Source organism: Alexandromys fortis, unplaced genomic scaffold, assembly GCF_014885135.2.
Source record: "Alexandromys fortis isolate MF-2015 unplaced genomic scaffold, M_Fortis_MF-2015_v1.1 scaffold_111, whole genome shotgun sequence".
Taxonomy (NCBI): domain Eukaryota; kingdom Metazoa; phylum Chordata; class Mammalia; order Rodentia; family Cricetidae; genus Alexandromys; species Alexandromys fortis.
Window position 1 is genome coordinate 345,028 of NW_026067996.1, and position 21,350 is coordinate 366,377.

Here is a 21,350-nt window from a genome sequence, read left to right on the forward strand (position 1 = left end):
TGTATGTGTTCATGCAAAATGGCAATCTCAACACTAGTGATTATAAAATCAAAATCAACTCTGAAAATCGCTCTGCGCCCTGCACCCTCACATAGACAGCCAAGATTTAGTTGTTTAAAAGCAGACAAGTTTGCCATCTCATTAATGTGCTTATCTGCTTTAATCTTCAATAAATGGTGAGATTTCATGCGCACCAAGGAATCACTTCAAAAGATGTGTTTACCATTTGTTACCAGGCTGTGTTTGATTTGCACATCTCTTGTGTATTCACGTTCCTGGGGCCATGTAAAAACCTCCTGGGCAGAAGAATCACATGCCGGTGAAGACTAAGAAATCCTGCTTTTGGTGACACCTGTCAGTCACCTGCTGCCTCCTCCTCCTCCGCCTCTCAGCTTCTAGTCTTGCTTTTTCTCAGTCTAACTTTATCAAAGTCAGACAAGATTCCTATCAGTGATTTAATAAACACAGTTTGACTATACCAGGAGGTAAAACTTTTTCTGTAATATTGGTTTTTCATGATTTTTCTTTACCTTAGAAACAATTTTTAAAATACTTTTTGTTTGATTGTTTTGAAATTGTTTTTTGAAACGGGGTTTCTTTGGGGTTTCTTTGTGTAGTCCTGGCTGTCCTGGAACTTGCTCTGTAGACCAGGCTGGCCTCCAAACACAGGGAACTGCCTGCCTCTACCTCCCAAGTGTTGGGATAGAAGGAGTGTGCCACCACTGCCCGGCAAGACATATTATGCTTAGTGTGTGTGTGTGTGTGTGTGTGTGTGTGTGTGTGTGTGTGTGTATCTGTGTGGACATATGTGCATGTGAGTGCAGGTGTCTATGGAGTCCAGGAGGGGGAGTAAGAGCTGGAATTTGGGCAATTATGGGCTATTCAGTGTGAGTGCTGGGAATTGAACCCGGCCTAGTGCAAGAGCAGCAAGTGCTCTTAGCTACTGAACAACCATTCTGGCCCCCTTTTAAAACAGCATAAAATGGCAAATATCAATATGAAACTTAGTTTACAAGTTTGGTAATAAGGTCCGTAAATGGACTAAAATTTGCATTTAACAAAGACCTTACATCCTGTACTTGGCGGAACAGTTTCACCATTTTTAATTTTTAAATACCAATCCCCTAATAATGAGTCACATGAAATGAAGGAATTGACATAACTCAGATCTCATTTACTTTTCTTGATCATCGCACTCTGCCACCGTGGTTGGCTTACACTGGGTAAATGCCAGGGTGTGTAAGACCTCAGCAGTGACCACGGCTGTATGCAGAGAAGTATCTGGACCGATTCCAGCCAGCCCCAAATGTGCTTGGTAAAAGACCAGGTGTAGGGGTTGGGGATTTAGTTCAGTAGTAGAGCGCTTGCCTAGCAAGCACAAGGCTCTGGGTTCGGTCCTCAGCTTTGGGGGGCTGGGAGGAAGACCAGGTGTGAAAGGTAGACAGCAGGTGTCAAGTGTGTGGGGGTTGGTGCCACATAGTGGACTTCCATGATGGCTCCACCTGGGACTCAGAGTTTATGAAGTAAGGAGCTGAATCAGACTGTGCCCTGCAATTGCCACCTGTCTTCTGCTTCCATGAATTAAGAGCTCAGAGGTCATTGCCTGCTTTCTACAGTGCACAAAGCAAGCAATGTTGTGTTTCCTCCAGTTCTCTAAGAACTGAGGATGTAGGTGAGAGGTCAAGCCATGGCCCTGAAATCTGAAGAGACAGGTGGGTAAGGAGTGATGCAGAATTAGCACCCCCACCCAAGGCTATGCTAGAGGAACTAGTACCCAGCACCTCAGCACAGGGCCTCGTGGGAAAGAACAGAACTGAATATAGAGTTATTTAAATTATTTAAGATGAGGTGGCATTGAAGCAGAGTTGGGTCATCTACCCACGGTGAAAGGTGCCTTTGTGGAAAAAGAAGAGACACAGAACAGAGCCCGGGGCAGGGTGGCAGAGCTTTCTGTGTGACAATGGAGGCAGTGCCCAGGAGGTCACAACGGCTAGCCAGGCCAGCCAAGGTGCGCGATCCCACCAGAAGCTGGGAGAAGATGGAGTCTCTCCCCGTGTCTCAGAAGCAGCGAGGTCCTGTGCACAGCTGCCTCTGTTGTCTTCCAGCTTCAGCATTTCAAGTGCACGCATTTCTGCTTCCAGTGTTTGGTTTGCAGCATTCTGTTACTGCAGTCCTGAGAAACAGAAACAGAAACCTGGGTGGAGACCATGGACCAGCGAAAACATGGCCAAGGCCAGCTCAGCCTGGGCAGAGGCTGTGGATCATTGGAAGCACATGCCATTCTGAGGTTCACTGGAAATGAAGGTGGGGTGCTCCTAAGTCACAGTCATGGGTAAAATCCCCACACTTTGATGTCCAGGAAGGTCACTGTTTTTCGTGGTGAAGAGCCATAAAAATGTTTACCTTGTGGCCTGGCATGGTGGCAAAAGGCCTATACATCCAGGGCTTGGGAGCCTGAGGCTGGATTACAAGTTCAAGGCATCTGGGCTACAAAAAAGAGCATGTCTCAACAAAACAAACGCAGTCTTGTGCCTTCGACAGAGGGAGGAGAATAGTAGCCATTTATAAAGCTGCCTAGTGCATTCTCCGTAACGGAAGCCAGTTCTGCCGGGACTTTGCCGGACTGTAGTCTTGTACAGAATAAAGCCAGCCTTCCAGCCCCTAAAGCTGACTTCCTATCTCGCCTAAGCGGGAGAGAGGTCAGAATTTTTCAGAAATATCTCTGATGGCCACCACCCAGGAATACTTCCCAGGAGACAGAGTCAGCTATAGGAATATAAGTCTCCTGTACCAACCTTCTCCCCCGACACACAGGCTCCAGCCTGGGATCAGGGTTACAGCTGAAAGGTCTGTGAGACACAGTCTCTGTTTCAGAAGTGCTATGGGGCAGTGAAGTGCCTCGGTGGATAGAGGTGCTTGCTGTCGAGTTTGATGATCAGAGTTCCTTACCTGAGACCCACACAGCAGAAGGAGAGAACTGACTCCCACAAATTGACTTCTGACCTCCTACATGCCCCCCACTTGTCACAAAGTGCACCCACACATAAGCATGCACTAAATTATAAGTCCTCAGAGAGGGGCTGGAGAGATGGCTCAGTGGTTAAGAGCGCTACCTGCCCTTCCAAAGGTCCAGAGTTCAGTTCCCGGCAACCACATGGTGGCTCACAACCATCTGTAAAGGGATCTGGTGCCCTCTTCTGGCCTGCAGGCATACATGCAGACAAAATACCGAGAATACTGTATACATAATAAATAAATAGATTTTTTTTAAAAGTCCTCAGAAAAACACAGGATAAGGAGGAATCCAAAAAAACAGAGAGGAGCCAGGTATGGTGGCACGCACCCTTAATCTCAGCATTTGGGAGACAGAGACAGGAGGATCTCTGTGAGTTCAAGGCCAGCCTGGTCTACATAGTGAGTTCCAGAAAAGTCAGGGCTACTTAGAGAAACACCGTTGAGATGTTTGGGGAGAGAGAGAGACAAAGAGAGAGAAATTGAAGCCACCGGCATCCTCAGTATGATGAGTTGGATGAAAATGCCCCTCATAGGGTTATAGAGAGTAGCATTAGTTGGAAGTGTGGCCTTGTTGGAGAAAAGGTGTCACTAGGGGTGGGCTTTGAGGTTTCAGAAACTCAAGCTAGGCCCAGCGTCACTGTCTTCCTGCTGCTGCTGCTCCAGATGTAGAACTCTCAGCCACCTCTCCAGCACCACGCGTGCCTCCATGATAATGAACTAAATCTCTGAACCTCTAAGTCAACCCCAATGAAAGGTTTTCCTTTGTAAGAGTTGCCATGGTCACGGTGTCTCTTCACAGCAATAGAACACTGACTAAGACACTCAGCAAATGTTAAACACAGCTCAGTTTCCAGGCAGGATCACATAAAATTTAACATTCAACTCCACTCCTGTTAACCAATACCTCATGTCTGGGTTCCAGCAAAAAAGTTTCAAAATATCCTAAAGGAAAAAGAGTAGTCTGAAGGGCGAAGAAAATACCCAGACAGGACATGACTCAGGCGGCTGAACAGGGAGCCGGAATAGGCTGAAGATGTAGCGGTCCTGTCGGAAGGCAGCCGACAGCAGTCAAGAGAAGGAGCAATGTGGAGGGGTCATAAACATCAAAAACGAGATGCTGGAAGTTTAAAAACATTAAATGGCAGGCATCTTCAGTGGGCAAAACACAGACCAGATGTGACCAAAGGTCAACAGAAGCTATGGATCCGAAGAGGGAATAGAATACAGATTAGACTAGCAGAACTCCATAGCGAGGAGCTTCAGACAGCGCACCTGGTAGGGCATGCTGCAGATGCAGGAAGAGGAGGGGAGACACATTCCCAGTAGCAGCAGCTGGAGCCCCCTGGAGTCACCAGAGGAAACCAGGAATCTCAGGGGACAGCAATGCAGTGGATACGAAAGCTCACCCGTGGGGCCATTCCATATTTATCAGAGAACCAGAGAGAAAATCCAGGAAGAATCTGAAGAAACTACTCCACAAGGGGAGCAACTGTCGACTTTCCATCAGAGACAGTGTGAGCAAGGAGAGAGTGGGGGTAGGGGCTGGAGAGATGGCTCAGTGATTAGGATCCTAAATTGCTCTTCAGAGGTTTGGTTCCCAGCATCCATGTCTGAATTTTCACAACTGCCTGTAGTGTGTGTGTGTGGGGGGGGGGTGGTTCTAATATCCTCTTCTGGCTTCTGAGATCACTGTGTTCTCCCGGCATATACGAACGCAGGTGCAGACAACATACTTGTAATTAAAGAATAAATCTTTAAGGAAAAATAAGAGAGTGGGTAAATATTTAAAACATTGAAAGCAAAACCATGACTTGAATTGTACGTAAAACAAAATTATTTTCAGCAGCAAAGGGTTCTGTCAGATAAAAGCTGAGAGAATGCATTGCAAACAGATTCATCCTGCAGGAAATGCTAATGGTAAGGACTGGAGAGATGGCTCGGTGGTTAAGAGCACAAGCTGCTCTTGCAGGGGACCCTGGGCTAAACAGCCATCACATGAAATAAACAAATCTTTTTTCAAATTTTATTTTCAACGTATCCCTCCGAAGAGTATGGGCTCCAAAAAGCCAGCTTATGCACTAGGGATAAATCCTGGTCCCATGGCCAGGGGTCCCACAGACTGCCTCGGTCACACACCTGTCACCCACATTCAGAGAGCCTAGTTTGGCCCTATGCAGGTTCCCCTGCTCTCCGTTCAGAGTCAGCGTGCTCCCATTAGTTTAGGCCAGTTGTTTGTGCATATCCCCATCAGGATAAATAAATCTTAAAAGGGAAAAAAAGTGTTCAAAGTTCTTCCTTGAGGAAAATTAAATAGATCGGGAACTCCTGTGCTGAAAACAGGGCAAGCGCTGGAGATCGAGATGAAGGGATACTACTGGGTTTAACGTTCTCGCTCCCTCCTGAGCAGATGGGTGACCACCTATTCACTGGGCTGGCAGCTTTGCTGGTTGTGTGATCACCGCATGTGAGTAGGTGAGAGCAATGGGAGCGTTGCCATGGGTGCAGGCAGGAGCGGGAACTGTGCACCTTCAAAGCTGGGGCGGCTCCACAGCAGAGTCCTTGCCTGGTGCAGACCCTGGGTGCAGGCAGGAGCAGGAACTGTGCACCTTCGGGGCTGGGGCGGCTCCACAGCAGAGTCCTTGCCTGGTGCAGACCCTGGGTGCAGGCAGGAGCAGGAACTGTGCACCTTCGGGGCTGGGGCGGCTCCACAGCAGAGTCCTTGCCTGGTGCAGACCCTGGGTGCAGGCAGGAGCGGGAACTGTGCACCTTCGGGGCTGGGGCGGCTCCACAGCAGAGTCCTTGCCTGGTGCAGACCCTGGGTGCAGGCAGGAGCAGGAACTGTGCACCTTCGGGGCTGGGGCGGCTCCACAGCAGAGTCCTTGCCTGGTGCAGACCCTGGGTGCAGGCAGGAGCGGGAACTGTGCACCTTCGGGGCTGGGGCGGCTCCACAGCAGAGTCCTTGCCTGGTGCAGACCCTGGGTGCAGGCAGGAGCAGGAACTGTGCACCTTCGGGGCTGGGGCGGCTCCACAGCAGAGTCCTTGCCTGGTGCAGACCCTGGGTGCAGGCAGGAGCGGGAACTGTGCACCTTCGGGGCTGGGGCGGCTCCACAGCAGAGTCCTTGCCTGGTGCAGACCCTGGGTGCAGGCAGGAGCAGGAACTGTGCACCTTCGGGGCTGGGGCGCGCAGGCCCTGGGTCTCATCTTGCACTGCAAGAAAACACAGTGCCTTTAAAATAGTTGCAAAGGATATTGTCCAACTCCTAGGACAGTCACTAATTTAAGAAATACGGATATCCTGTGAAAGAAGAGAAAATGGACTAAAACAAATGTTATATTAACTGAACAAAAAAATGCAGGAAAAATAGAGTGAATCGGAGAACAGAACTGACCTAGTTATATAATTACAACCTCTGTATATGTAGGGTCCAGTGATGCATCACAGATTGATTGGCCCGGAACTCTCTGTGTAGACCAGGCTGGCCTCAAACTCTTAGGGTTCCACCTGCCTCTGCCTCCCAACTGCTAGCATTAAAGGCGTGCACCACCATGCCCAGCATCAATAATAACTTTATATGTGGATAATCTAACCACATCACTTAAAGACAAATTGTCACAGCTCACAGGAAGCACTTCTAACCAAGACAGATACCGCACCATACACCTGACATCACAGCGCTCAGGGGGCTGCACAGGTGGACCCGCTTGCCTATATAGCAAAACCCTTTCTCCAGAGACCAAAAACCAGACCACCAAACAACCAACTCCAAGAAGTCTGTAATGAGAGATGGCTCAGAGGTTAAGAGCACTGGCTGCTCTTCTAGAGGTCCTAAGTTCAATTCCCAGCAACCACATGGTGGCTCACAACCATCTGTAATGAGATCTGGTGCCCTCTTCTAGTGTACAGGCATACATGCAGGCAGAACACTGTACACATAACAAATAAATATTAAAAAAAAAAAAAGAAGGTGAAGACCTCAGATAAACAGACGAGGAAGTCACCAGAGCGTGGTGAAGAACACGCTGCTGACGTCACGGATTCCCAGGATGGCACTGAAGATATGCGTCTCGTGCAGAGTGCAGGGAGCTCAGGGGACCACCTGTGGCATTGGTGCTAACAGGGCCAATGGAAGGCCCTGGACACAGGAAGGGTGGAGGCCTGGTTCACCTCTGCAGTGGGTATGTCAGCAGACAGGAAGATCAGCACAGTGGCCACACTCAAAAGGAACACACAGCCGAAGCTCTGTGCCCGAAGTCCTTGGGTGGCAGGATGACCTGGATGTGCCACAGTGTGTCAAAGGTCTGGGCAAGAGGCTGCGTGCATGTGTGTTTAATTTCCCCGCCCAGCCTTGACAGCTAGTGTGTGTGCGAGTGTCCCGTCACACTTGAACGGACAGTTGTGGGAGGACAGTTGTGGGAGATGGTTGCACCGAGTCCCTCCTCGGCACTCTCCTCCTCGTAAGTGGTGAGGACGGCGTGTGGAAACCTTCCAGAACCACTAGGCATCTCCCTCCTGATCCCTTCAGACATTAGGGCCTCTGGGCAGGAAGGCCCATTTCCTTGGAGACGGGGGATGGCTCTTTTGAGTCAAGACAGTGTGCACTTGGCTGCAAAGCAAAAGTTTTCTGCACCCTGGGGCTTGTGGTCCCTGGGTCCAGGCAGGTGAGAGACCACAGGCTTCTTGGCAACAGACAGGGAACCACAGGCAGGGGTCCTCAGGCAGGCCAAATGGCCACACAGGTGCCCCCTCCTTTTAATCCATGTTTCCGGGCCTTTGTGTTCCCCATTTTTGACAGGACAAAGCTCCTTGTCTCTGCTTTCCTGGGAGAGTTGCCATGCCAGGACTGTGGCCAGGGAGCAGGACGCCCCTGCCATGCAAAGTAGACCTGCAGCTTGGTTCTGCCAAGACCTGTGGGGCTGGCAATCTCAGCCCAGTGCCATTCTGCCCTGGAAGTGTATGTGTGGTTTCTGTGGTGTACGTGTGTGTGTGAAGTGTGAGTGCGCACATGCATGCAGGTGTGCCTGTGAGTGTGTGTCCGTGCATGTGTGTTGTCTGTGGTACGTGCATGTACGCATACGTGTGTGTGTGTTGGGGAAGGGCTTGCTCTGCAGGGACACAGAAAAGGCAGAGGGAAGATATGGAGGTGGGCTGTCATGGGGACTGTACCTTGCTGCAGATTCCAAGTCTGATGAGGGTGCACTCAAAACGCTATCCTTCCTTCTCTTTAGAATTGATTCATCTGGTGAAGGAACAAGTAATACATTTACATGGTTCAAAAGTCAAGATGCTAAAAAAGACACTTGAAAAATTCACCCCACTTTCACCCCGTCCTCCTGAGCTCCCATGGGAGCTCGTATGGGCTTGGTGTGGTTCTCACACCATTAGAGCAATACAAAATGGAACAAATGGAGGTATATATCCTTCCCTCTGCTCTTTTCATGCCTGAAGGCTTTTCTTTTTAAAAATAGTCTGTGCTATAGAGGCCTTCCCTTGCTGCCTAGAGAGCTGTACACAGCTGTGGTACTCTATGGTACACTCTGGGCTTTTAAACCAAGACCCTACTGGCAGGAATTTGAGGTGAAATTCTGTTGGTGTGCTTGGTTTTCTCGTGACCCCTTTCTTCCACCAGAGCTGTGGGCTCAGACTCACCCCCTAGGGACTTGCCTGGGCTACAGGTCATGTGATCCTCATTTTATAGGGGTTTTGTTGTTATTGTTGTTTTTATTTGTTTTAATGTGTATGAGTATTTTGCCTGCATGTATGTCTGTGCACCTTGTGAGTACCAGGTACCTGTAGAGGCCAGAAGATAGCCTCAGATGTCCTGAGATTGTAGTTACAGACAGTTGTAATGCGGATCCTGGGAATCAATCCCAGGGCATCTGTAGGAGCAACAACTGCTCCTAACCCCTGAGCCATCTCCCCAGCCCTTTTTTGATATTTTTCAGATACGTATATACATCTATGTGGTTTGAATGGGAATGGGCCCCCAATTGGCTGATACATTTGAATATTTTATCCCCAGTTGGTGAAATTTTTTGAGAAGGATTAAGAGGTGTGGTCTTGTTGGAAGATGCATGTAACAGGGATAGATTTTTTTTTGGGGGGGGGGTTCGAGACAGGGTTTCTCTGTGGTTTTGGAGCCTGTCCTGGAACTAGCTCTTGTAGACCAGGCTGGTCTTGGACTCACAGAGATCCGCCTGCCTCTGCCTCCCAAGTGCTGGGATTAAAGGTGTGTGCCACCATCGCCCGGCAGGGATAGACTTTTAAATTTCAAAAAAGTCCATACTATTCCCAGTTAGTACTTGCTCTCTTCTGTCTGTCTGTCTGTCTGTCTATCTGTCTGTCCCCCCCTCTCTCTCCCTCATAGTTGTTGCCTCCACATGTGAGCTCCCAGCTACTGCTCCAGCACCATGCTTTCCTATCTGTCTGCTGCCATGTCTCCTGCCATGACGGTCATGGACTCACCCTCTGCCAACAAACTCTTTTTTTTCCTCAAATTGCCTTGATAACGTGTCTTGTCACAACAATTTAAAAGTACCCGTGACAACATCTCCGTCGTGATACTTTCTGACCCTCCTGAGTCCTTTAGCCCCTAGGTCCAGGGAGAAGCCGCAGTAGCAGAGGAACCATGCTGATCGTTCCGGCAGCATTGCGGACACATCTAGGAAGAGCTAAGGTGGGTGCTGTTGTCCCCAGGGGGTCATAAGAACACAGCTGCCTGCCTGGGCTTGGTCCTCGTTGTTGCAGAGGAAGCTTAGGGGCTGGCAGGGGGTTGCCACTGACTGTTCTTGCCCTCCCCTCCATGACCTGGCAGCTCAGTAGGGACTGGCTCTTCGGCTTTGCTTCTGGCGTGAAGACAACCTAAACAGAGACCCAGCTAGGCGGAGGGCCACATAAATATGAGCAGGACGGAAACATTTGTTCCGAGTCTCTGCGATTCAGGGATGTCAGTCACCATAGCACAGCACAGTAGGCTGTGCAGAAGACACTAAGCAGCAATAGGCTAGCTATGATCTCTGTACACCTGAGGACCAAGGAATAAATGCCGCCTCCACAGGGAAGAGGGAAGCCGCGGGGCTAAGGCTACAAGAACGGAGAGCTGTGTGTCAAAATGCTTAAACTAAACCTGAGCTGCCAATCAGATCCCCAAATGGCATTGCCAGGTGTGTGGTTGGATGTAGGATTCTGCCATTCAGACAAGGTGGACATGTGCAATGTGTGGAGCCCAGACTGACAGGAGCCACGCACTGGGGAGAGAGAAAGTAGCCCACTTGGTCCTCAAATGCAAGCTTTTGGGAATGCACAGAAGTGCTAAGAGGAAAACACAGCTGGAGGTGTCCTGATGTAAGGGATAGAAAGAAGACTCCTGGGGATGTGTCCCATATAGTCCAGGCTGCCCTCAAATTCACCATCCTCCTGCCTCTGCTCCCGCAAGCTGTTGAGAAATACAAGGGGGACCACTACACTTGCCCCAGGATGTTTAAGTTGCCAAAAGAGAAACTCCAGATAACCGGGGGCTTGGAGGGTTGAAGTCCGTGTAAGCAGTGGTTCACAGCTGGCCTGAGAGTGGGCGGTGCAGGTGATTTCTGTTTGTGATCCATGAATTGGCTTCCTATATTCAGCGGTGATGTGCAGTAATTTGATTTAAAAGAGTCTAAATAATTCTACCTATGGCACATAAAAATATGCCACAAAAAATGGAGGACTCAGTTATGACATGTAAATTCTCAATTTGTTTACCATGGCCTGAATCTATCAGTACCTGGCAGAGAGCCCAGGGCTCCCTCTAGTGGCCATTATGGCTTAGTGTGCCTACTCTACCTCATCTGACAAAGCAAGATGTCCCTTCCCATCTAAGTGCTGTGACCATTTCTGGAAATGCCTCTGGCTTTGCTGACTATCGAGGAACCGAGGAACAAGGGGCTAATGTGCACCAGCAAGTCAGCTGGAGCCTTAAATATCCCACCTCCCAGTGGGACACTGAGAGATGGGAACTGTGAATTTGGGGAGACTAGAACTAGAATGGAGAACGTTTGGGCACTGAAATTATTAAAAAAAAAAAAAAACCCAAGACCTAGCCAAGGCCTTATGAAAACCAAGTACTCATGTGCCTGACCTTTACCACACTGCAGGCTTAGTTCCAAACCACAGCAATAAAGCAAGCGGCATAACAGCGTCATGTGGCCGTTTTTGGAGACTGTCATCTGCATCGACATGCCTTCTTGTCGTCTCATCTCTATTTTTACTGGAAGCGTAGTTGTTGCACACGGGCAGTGTGATATTCCAGCACTGGTGACTCTCTCTGTTGTGGCTCCCTCCCCGCCTTAGCCCCGTTCCTGCTGCCTTGCTTCCTGGTTCTGCCCTTAATGACTTGCTTGGCCAATGGATCAAGGTGGAAGGCCAGGGTCTAAGGGGCCACAGCTCCTGCCTGGATCTCCTAACAGTGGCTGAGTTAGGAGTCTGCTGAGGCCCCTAGTGACAGTAGCCCAGCTATCTCAAGACATCCAGCTATCTCCAGTTAATTGACAGTCCCAGCTGGCACTGACTGTCACCCAAGGAAAAGCAGCTTCCCTCAGCCACCTGCCTAGGCTCAGAGCACCGCATTTAGGAGTGGTTTAAAAACCAGGAGTAGACACCTAGAGGAACTGCAGAACTGCATAAGGCCATGGTTCACTAGCCAAGGGCTGCTGTCCTCAGAGCAGAGAAGTATAGCTCCCCCTCAGAGAAGCAGCAGGCATTCCCAAGTCACAATAAGAGCAGTGAACGTTGACAGGGTACCAGTACACACAGGGTGCGTGCATGTGTGTATCCTAGCAACCACCCTTTAAATGAATATAGATCCCTCTTGCAGCCACAATAACAAAAATGTCTGGAAACAGCATCAACCCCTGGGTACATCCAGCTCCTGGCACAGCCATCCAGGGAGGCCGGGAGAGGCTCCACGATGAGCTCATTGGCAGACCTTGGGTATTGGGAAATTTCCAGGAAAGTTGAAATTTTGGTACTGCCTCTGAAGGATGGGACGTTTTCTCCTGTGCCATCGCGACGTCACGGAACACTGAGCTTGCGACAAGATGGCAGCGAAGGCTGGCTGGTCTGGCGGGTCTGGAAGGGAGACTTCAAGCACATGCCAGTGATGGAAGTAGCGGGGAAATGTAGCACCAAGTGAGCGAGTCACCTGAGCTCTGTGCCAAACGTGGCGGTAATGGAGAGCCACGTGGGTGCCAAGTGAGCAAGCTGCCTCAGTCCTGCCCATGAACAGCTGACAGTGGGCAGCTGCCAAGCCCTGAGTGCCCAGTCCAAACGGGCGATGACCTACCAGGAGACACCAGCAACCCCCAGGTAGGACCTGACTGGCCTGACCACCCCTTCCTCTACAGGAGTGAATAAATCATCTCATTGACAAGTGGCACTGGCCGAGGCAATGGTACCTTGGCCTACGGAGGGAAGACTTTGTCTGCAGATGCTACTTGTCTCTATGAAAACTCCATTGTGCGCAGTGTGTAAGATTACAATGGCCTGACTCTGAGTCTTCTCCCAAAGCCAAGGGGGAAAGAGTCTGTGTTAGAGGTTTGAACCAAGGTGGGGGAGGAGATAAGATGTAAGACAAAAATAAAAGAAGGGATTTTTAGTTTAGTGTTGGGGGTTTTGTTTGTTTTTTTGGGGTTTTTTTTTTTGGATGTTGGTGACCCAGGCATGCATTTTTAGCAAGGGATGAGTGTGGAGCAGATGAAGTCCTGAATGAACGTGTGTTATTAGCATGGGCACAGCCATGTCAAGGACCCCAATGTCTCAAACCCAGAAGCTCAGAAGAGCGACAAAATCTGCCTCTGGCCCAAGTACCATGATTTACAAATTATTGACCAGTTTGTGCAAAAACTAGCAGCTGCATTTCGTCTCTAGGCGACTGCAACCTGAGACTGCTCCCCCACAGAGACCTCCTACTGATACTGCCTAATCCCTCTGTGCTGTTGTACAGAATAAAGACTAAGTGTCTGGGTTGGGTAACAGATGCCCTCCATCAGAGCAAGCACAGGCTGCCCCAGCCCAGCTTTCCCGTTTGTCTTCCTGCATTGCCCTGGTCAGGGTCCCAGGACCATGCCAAGCAGGACGTGCCAGGGATGCACTGAGGGGGAAAAAGAGGTCCCTGAATATCTGAGGCTGTATGGTGGGCAGGAGGCTTCCTTTCCCCCTGGAACTTAAGGGAAGGTGAAGGAGGGGCACAGGTGGGGGCCTGTGCACATGTCCTCTCCCACGCAGACCCCTAGAGATGATATGCTAGATCGGGGTACTCACCAAGCATCCCTGTGCACGGGGGCTATTCTAGGAGCCAGTATCCAGCCTCGGGGAGTCGGAACATGTCTCTCACAGGCAGTATCCTTTTCTTCTTCTTTGCTTTTTCTGAGACATGGTCTCACTATGAAGTGGCTGGTCTGGAACTCACAATATAGACCAAGCTGGCCTTGAACTCAGAGATCCCACCTCCCCAGCGATAGGATTGAAGCTGTTCACCACAATGCTTAGTAATACCAGGATTCTTGCAGGCTGCAGGTTGTAGGGAGGGCGGTGCCAGGTGAACAGCAAAGAACAGGAGCTGCATAGCTGCATGTCAAAGCAGTGGTGTAGGAGGCCTCACTGGGGATTCAGGGAACCATAGTTGGGAGGAGCCATAAAGAACCAGAGGGTGGAGACAGCAGCACAGAGCCCCGTGGGGCCCCAGGCTGAGCATCTGCTCTGCAGGAGGCTCTCTGCCAGCTGCCATAGTCAGAACAGACGGTGACAGCTGTAAACGGGAGGGGGGAAGGAAGAAGCAATGCTTCATACTCAGCTGGACAGGACTCAATGCATCCTAACTCTCATGTAGACCTTGCTGTCCAGCACCTGTACCCTGCTCGCTGTTCTGGAGTTTTCCAGGCCCTCTAAGCCTACTCTCCCTGAGTTCTTTCATTGGGCAGACCCTTTTCCCAAGGTGTGTGTTTCCCCAAGTTTGTATTACCTGGGCATGCTGTATCCTTCCCCAAGTGTGCCCTTCTCCAGGTCCTCTTTCACCCAGAGTGACTTCTGCCCATCCATCCCAGGTGCACTTGGGTCTGAACTTTCCCTAGGCTCCTGCTTGGCTCCACTGCCACGCTCTTCTCCCCACCTGCTGAAAGCACAGCTCCCATCTGTCTTCCTGTCATGCCCATGGATCCAGTGACATGTGCTCCTTACCCAGGTCTGGCCAGTGACAAAGTTCCTTAAGCTGCATTTTCCAAAAAATAAATTCTTTACTGTACCTTCAAACTCAAGACAGTGCCAGCCTATCACGGTGCTCAGAGTTTATCCAGAGTTCACGGACTGGGTACAGCCTGCCCTTCTGCACCAAGCTTCTGGGATACAGGGTTCCACATCTTCCACAGTGGCTGCTTGTTCCAATACTGACGGAGTTTGATGGCCTATCTGCCACAGCATGGTGACTGCGACAATGGGAGTGATTCTCCCAGGTGCCTGCGGTCATGGGGAACTAACTTCCTGCACCCGTTTTAAGCTTTGAATCTGTGAACATGGTTTCTCTAGAGTGTGGCATAGCTGGACTTGTGCTCTCTGACCAGTAACAACATTCTATGAGCCCACAGCGCCGGTTCCAGAGGAAACCCACAGATTCCCACACAGGAGGAGTACCCATAGCCACCCTTACGGGAACAGCCTTAGAGCACAACAGGAGAGCCTGGGGACTTTGACATGCAGTGGTGGTTGCTCAACCTGAGTTACCAGAGCCTAGCCTGGCTTGGAAACCAGAGCCTGCCCCTCTCCCTCCCTCCCTTGTCCCAGCTTCCCAAGCCAGCAGAGCCTACTGGGGTGGGTTGTCCTGCCCTTGCCTAACTGGATCCTGCCTGCCAGCCCTCAATAGCTATGTGCAATTGGGAACATTTCAAGTGGCTGGGACCCCGGGGGCTGTGTGGGGTCATGAATCTATCTATAGAATGAATGAATTCATCTCACTGCAGGCAGGGCATTGGTGTTATGGAGACTGAGGTGAGCTAACAAACCTCCCTTTCTGGGCTCTGCTACCGGAGGGAGAATCATGAGTCAGGCAGCTAACAAATAGCCACAGGACACATGGCAACTCTCACTGTGCATGTCTCCTTGGATGCCTTTGTTCTCCTCTGAGCTCCCTTTGCTGAGGCGTCAAAGACTGAAAAGCCGTCTGCCTGAGAGGCGAGAGTGAGTGAGGTAACACAGGAATCCGCCCATCTTAGTAGCTAGTTTCCCTGCTCTAATCTATCCCGGGGCCTGATTCTCCAGGACAGTGCCCTTCCAGGCAATGGGCTGCCTACTGCAATATTCTGTGCCTCCGCCACTTGCCTTTGGAGTGAGGGAGCTAGGGAATTTGCAGCGTTGGCATTCTCAAATGCTTCCTCCTAGAAGGGACATTCTCAGAACTGCTGGCAAAGATGGACTATAGAGGAGAAAGGTTTCCAGGGAGACACGGGGAAGCATTTGGGCTGTTGGGGTGCAAATGTCAACACCGCCACCACCTCACATACAAATAAATATGTTAATACCTCATGGGACTCAAAACGGAGGCAGATGGTGCCTGTGGAGGAGCTGCAGTGGTCAGGACAATGACACCCACAGAGGACACTAACGCCACACATCTGACAAGAGTCCAAACAGAGATGGCTGAGTGGCCTCTGCACTGTCCAAGAGGACCTTGTACTGGCTATGGCTGCCACGTCCCACCATGATGATTGTGAACTGAACCTCTGAAAACGTAAGCCACCTCAATTACATGTTTTTCCTTTATAAGAGTTGCTGTGGTCATGGTGTCTCTTCACAGGAATAGAAGCCTTAGCTAAGATACCATCTCTCCTCCTCATCTCCTCCTGCCCTTCTTTCCTTCCATCCATCTAGTCCATCCATCTGTCCATCTATGAATTCACTCATCTATACATCCATTCTTACACTTGTTCTCCAGCCTTTCCTCCCTTCTACCCATCCCTACATACACATACACTCCTTCCTTTCTCTTCCTTCCTTCTTCCCTTCCTTCCTTCTTCTGTCCTACCTTCCTTCCTCCCTCCCTCCTTTCTCCCTTCTCTTCCTTCCTCCCTCCCTCTTTCCTTCCTTTTCTTCCTTCTTTCTTTCCTTTCTCCCTCCTTCCTCCCTTCTCTTCCCTCCCTCCTTCCTTCCTCCAGCCCTTTATTCCTGTTCTATTTTTTTGTTTTTGTTTTGTTTTTGTCGATTTTACACAAGCTAGAGTCATCTGGGAACAGGACCCTCAGTTGAAAAATGCCCCCATCATATTGGCCTGACTGATGTGTGAGGGTAGAGCCCACTGCAGACAGTGCTAGCCCTGGGTAGGTGGCCCAGGGTTATATAAGAATATAGCTGAGTAAGTCATGGGGAATATGCCAATAAGCAATGTTCCCATGGCTTCTGCCTCAGTTCCTGCCTTGAGTTCCTACTCTGACTTCCCTTTATGATGGGCTGTGATTGGGATAAGTAACCCTTTTCCCCCCAAGTTGCTTTTGGTCATGGTGTTTACCACAGTAATAGAAAGCAAACTAGGGTGTTTCTCCTATTTAGTTGTCTGTTCATATGTCTATGGACTTACCTATCTATTATCTATCTATCTATCTTCCATCTATCTATCATCTATCTATCTATCTATCTATCTATCTATCTATCTATCTATCTATCATCTCCTTCTTTAAAGCTCTCCATTTATTTATTCTTCTACCCACACCCACACATATCTTTGCTCTCCCTCCCCTCTCTCCTGCTCGCCTAGTTAAGGTGTCAGGAAGACTCCTCCCCAATCTGTCTGTTGATGGCTCCCCAACCTCACCTCATCCCCACCCCATCCTTCTCAGGAGCTGCAGAGACAGAAAATTCTCTCTTTTCTTGTACAGCCAAATTTCCCCTCTCCATTGGGTCTTTCCCTGTGGCTTTGAGACTCTACATCCCCTCCTTAAGTCCATTCCCCTTCTCACTTGCCATCTCTTTACCTTCCCCTCCCAGGGCAGACACTTCAAAAGCGCCCAGCCTCTGCACTGGCTCTGTCCATCAGTGGAATGCAATTCCATCTCTGAGGTTCCAGAGGAACCCCCAGCCAGCCCTCAGGCAGCCACTCTATCCCCCAACCCTCCTGCTGGCCTCACACACCTATTTGCACACAGTCGCGACACTCCCTCTGCCCCCATACCGTACACCGCAGACCTCAGCTGACTATGCTGCCGGGTCTCCTTTGCCTAGCAGGTGGCTTCTAGCTCACTCAGCCATTGGGAATCCCTGGGTACAAGGACGAGTGACTGAATGAGCTTCCCAGGACATCATGTGCCAGGTAAATGCTGTACCACAGAGCCACATGCCAGGTGCATGTCTAGGTCTGCCTGCACCATGTCCTCTGTCTGCCTCTCATCCTGAAGTGTCCATGCATGAGACTGGCTCCCTGCTGTCATCGTCTCCTTAACTCTACCACGTGCCTGTCACTATATCATCACGCGAGCCTCTTCCACTGTGCCACTAAGATTGGGCTCCCTCCTGACCCTCATGCAACCTCTGTGCTATGTCCACTCCTAGCCTTCCCTGGGCATGTGCCAGGAGACTGACCTGCCAGGCCTGTGCCTGCAGTTGAGTCCAACAGAAAGTTCTGGCTTGTCAGAGGAGAGAGGGAGGAAGGTGTATTGGCAGGCCTCCATCGAGGTAGCGAAGTCACTGACTGAGGAAGAGAAAGGCTTGTTTCAGCTCACTTCTTTGGAAGTTTCAGTCCGTGATCACTTGGCCCCTTGTATGGGCTTTGGATGAGGCATCACAGCATGGCAGGGGCGCAGGAGAGCTAAGAGCTTACTCGTGGGGCAGGGAGCAGAAGGAAGGGCGGGTACCAGGGTCCCACAGTCCCCTTGAGCCATTGTCTCTAGACCTTCCCCAGAGTCGGCCACACAAAGGTTCCACCGCTTCCCAGTGCCGCCAGTCTGAGGATCAAGCCTTGAACTCATCCTATAGCAGAGCAGAAGGGGCTGGGGTGTCCCTGGGTCCCCTGAGGCTGCTGTGTCACTTGGCTGTGGCCACCCCACATGCTGTCCTCTGGGATCTACGAATGCTCTAAACTCCTGCTCCTCAGGGCTTTGGGGACCAGAGACCACAGCTCTGCCCCAGCTCTGGGGTGGGCTACCATCCTGGGCTCCCGGTCTAGTGCTACATCTTGTCTCGGCGTGCCAGGCTCCTGCCTCTGCTCCTGCAGGATTTTATCACTGTTTCTGCTCCAGGGGTGGGGACACAAGGTCAAATGGATCTTTGATGCTTTTTCTTTTTAAATCCCAAATGGTCGGGTTATGATATTAAGGTGATGGTTGGTGAAAACCATCTTTTCAGTTTTTGTTGTTTTATGAGACAGCATCTCATGTAGCCCAGGCTCCCTAGGAAACCAAGGTGACCTTGAAACTCTAATCCTCCTGCCTCCACCACATTAGTCATTTCCAAACCTCCCGTTCTGCCATATTCAGTGAGTTCACTGTTACATAGTGGTCCCTGCCACCCATCATCCCTTCACTCACCCCTCATCCTCCTGCCCCATCACCTGCTCTGCCCATCACCAAGGTTTTTCAATTTTCAGGGTTGAAACCATCCACTTTAAACCCAAGCCTCCCCAGTCCAGGCTCCACAAACTCCCTTCCTGTCACTCTGAGTGCTCAAGGGGCCTCGCCTATGTGAATCGTTAGGTCCCTCTGATTCTGGCTTATTCCAGTGTATTTTAGTTAATATGACTTAACCTCATTCAGGATAACAAGCTCAAGACTCATCCATGTCATCACTGGACCAGTTTTCCTCCTTTTTTAAAGTCTAAATTATATCCTTTGTGTATATATATATATGTATATATATATGTGTATATATATATATACATATATATATATATATTTCGAGACAGGTTTCTCGGTAGCTTTGGTGCCCATCCCGGAACTAGCTCTTGTAGACCAGGCTGGCCTCGAACTCCCAGAGATCCGCCTGCCTCTGCCTCCCGAGTGCTGGGATTAAAGGCGTGCACTACCACCGCCCGGCTTGAATATATTTTTTTTTTAAAGAAAAAGCAATTGAGAATCGAATGTTAGTTACCAAGATGGTTTATGAACTATCTTACAAAATCATAAGTGTTATGACCACTGGGACACAGGGTCCAGGGACACTGTTGCCAGTGACCCCTGACCTTTCCAGCTCCTCTACTGCTGCCTGGTGACCTGGATTTCAAACTTCACAGATGAGCCCGCCCCTCCCTGCATGCACCCTGAACCTTCCTCTCTGCTCTCCTGGCTGGGATGTCCCCATTTCTTCTTGATAAGTTTATTGCAGCCCCACCCAACCTGTGATCCAAACCTCTCTCTTAGCAGTGATCCTCTCTCCTCTGACCCCTGCTGTGTACCCCTGGGTGGGGGAGGAGCACCTGCCCCTCTCTGTGTCAGCATCAGGGGTCATCTGCAGGCCTCCTGCTTTCTTGGGCACTGGGATGTTCAGAAAAACACTGAGATTTGACCGAGCGTGGCCCACAGGCTCCGCCCACTATTGCAGAGATATGGCGTAAGAAAGACCTCGAACTTTCTGAACATACCTCATCTCTTTAAAAAGAGAGATGTTGTGTTTTCAGGTGGTCACGTGGGCTGTGGTTCAAGGCAGAGGTTAGTGTTACAGCGAGGCCTGAGGACAACACCCATTTTACACTCTATGTCAAAGACATGGTGGGCTCTTCCAAGTGGAAATGCAGTGGACCACTGTGACCTCTGGAGAAAGGTTCCAAAAAGTGGGGTGTTAGCTGTGGCTCACAAGGTGGGATGCGAGGTCCCAAGAGAGGAGAACGCTGCCCCCAGAAAGAAAGTTTGTAGCTAGGCTTGGTGACACACACCTGCAATCCCATTCCCAGAAAGCTGAGCTAAGAGATTAGTCTCCAGGTCCAGGCTAGCCTGGACGTACATGGTAAGACCCTGCTTCCACAAAACCAAACAAAGTTTGGGTCACTTACCCTGCTCATCTTGACTTCCCAAGGTCACAGTCCTGGCTAGGTTAATGTTTCCTCGTACTTGGTGAGTTCCAGAACCAGCTGAATCATGCTTATACAACAGAGAGGAAAGCCGTTCTGCCCCTCTACTCAACTGTGCCCTCGCCTCGAGCTGGACAGTCCCTCGTAGCTACCTCAGGATCAAGCTGCAGCCCTTCCACCATCCCACCACCGCCTCATCCCCTCCACAGTCTCCACCCCCTTAGCCACAGCCTAGAAACAGGCCAGTACCTGCCATTCTTCCTGAGGACCTAGTCACAGCGTCCTGCAGAGAGCTCCAGCCCACCCACAGCCCCCACAATGCCTCTTTAGCATGCTTAACAGAGACGGTGGTTTAAGACAAAATGGTGAGTTCTTGCCCCCATAGACAGAAAGTCGCACGGGAGCTCTGACGTTGGAGTGTGGTTTACGCTAGGACACGTGCACCACCCCCAAATAACTGCTGGGCACTGCTAGCATGGTGACCTGGGGTGGTCATTCAGTGAGCACCACACGGGGCTGGAACGCGTATGGCTCTGCCACTCTCTGACCTCAAGTCTGTTTCTCTGTCTGCCTGTGAATTCATGGATCCAGAATCCGCACAACATGCCGTCCACCATTTCCCATTGTTAGAAACAAGTCAGTACACCCATGTCTTCGTGGCCATGATGGACCAGACCCTCAAACCATGAGCCTCAGCAGGCCCTTCTTTCCTTGTGTGGCTTTTGTTGGGCATTTATGTAAATGAAAAAAGTAACAGAGAGGTCCCTCCTTACCGCAGGGAACTCTGCTTATGGCCCCCGCTTCCACTCAGCACCTCTAAAAGGATGGATTCCCTCAGACTTCCTGGCACCTCGTTGGGACAGTCAGCTTCCAGGCTGCTCTCTGGGGATTCCATCACCTGTCCTTCTGCAGACTCTATTCCAGTTTCAGAGCATGGAGCTCACTAAGACCCTGGCGTTTAATCATAAAACCTGCAAGTGTTATGGAGCCTGTTTTACACGCAAGCACGCCACTCCGTGATGGGGAACTGCCAGGGGGCCAGGACCACCTCATACTCCTGTGGGTGGCTTAAGATAGATAAAACTGCAATTGGAGAATCATAAAGGAAAATCAGAGGCTTCGCGCCCCAGGGACTGCATCCCTGAAGACCTGGGGTGTTAATGGGAACATCCTAACTCATGGAGAAAGTAAACGGTATGCAAAAGTCCACGACTCTAGGTCGGTTTATAGGAGTGACAATGGAGGCCTGGAGAACAAGACCACAGGACTCAACCAGGAACCACCATAACCATGTCTGTCCATGCTGGTATACACATTAAATAT

General features: G+C 50.3%; 1 protein-coding gene across 2 annotated transcripts; it reads right to left on the minus strand.

Moving 5' to 3' along the window:
• Positions 1–4,823: 4,823 nt before the first annotated feature.
• Positions 4,824–19,578, minus strand: LOC126512445 (nematocyst expressed protein 3-like). Of its 2 annotated transcripts, XM_050160226.1 has the most exons (4): positions 19,370–19,578; positions 17,609–17,717; positions 5,622–6,222; positions 4,824–5,541 (listed from the first exon to the last, which is right to left on the minus strand). In XM_050160226.1, exons 1-4 carry the CDS (start codon positions 19,466–19,468, stop codon positions 5,439–5,441), a joined length of 912 nt encoding a protein of 303 aa, XP_050016183.1. In that variant the 5' UTR covers positions 19,469–19,578; the 3' UTR covers positions 4,824–5,438. The 2 variants fall into 2 exon arrangements, with proteins under 2 accessions (XP_050016183.1, XP_050016182.1); XM_050160225.1 differs by lacking the exons at positions 17,609–17,717; positions 19,370–19,578 and adding exons at positions 13,310–13,796; positions 14,290–16,162 and having other exon boundaries at positions 4,849–6,222.
• Between the last annotated feature and the right edge of the window lie 1,772 nt (positions 19,579–21,350).

Bases quoted from the DNA above. Each gene is read 5' to 3' on its own strand.
- LOC126512445 (XM_050160225.1), bottom strand. From the start codon at position 6,216: ATGAGACCCAGGGCCTGCGCGCCCCAGCCCCGAAGGTGCACAGTTCCT.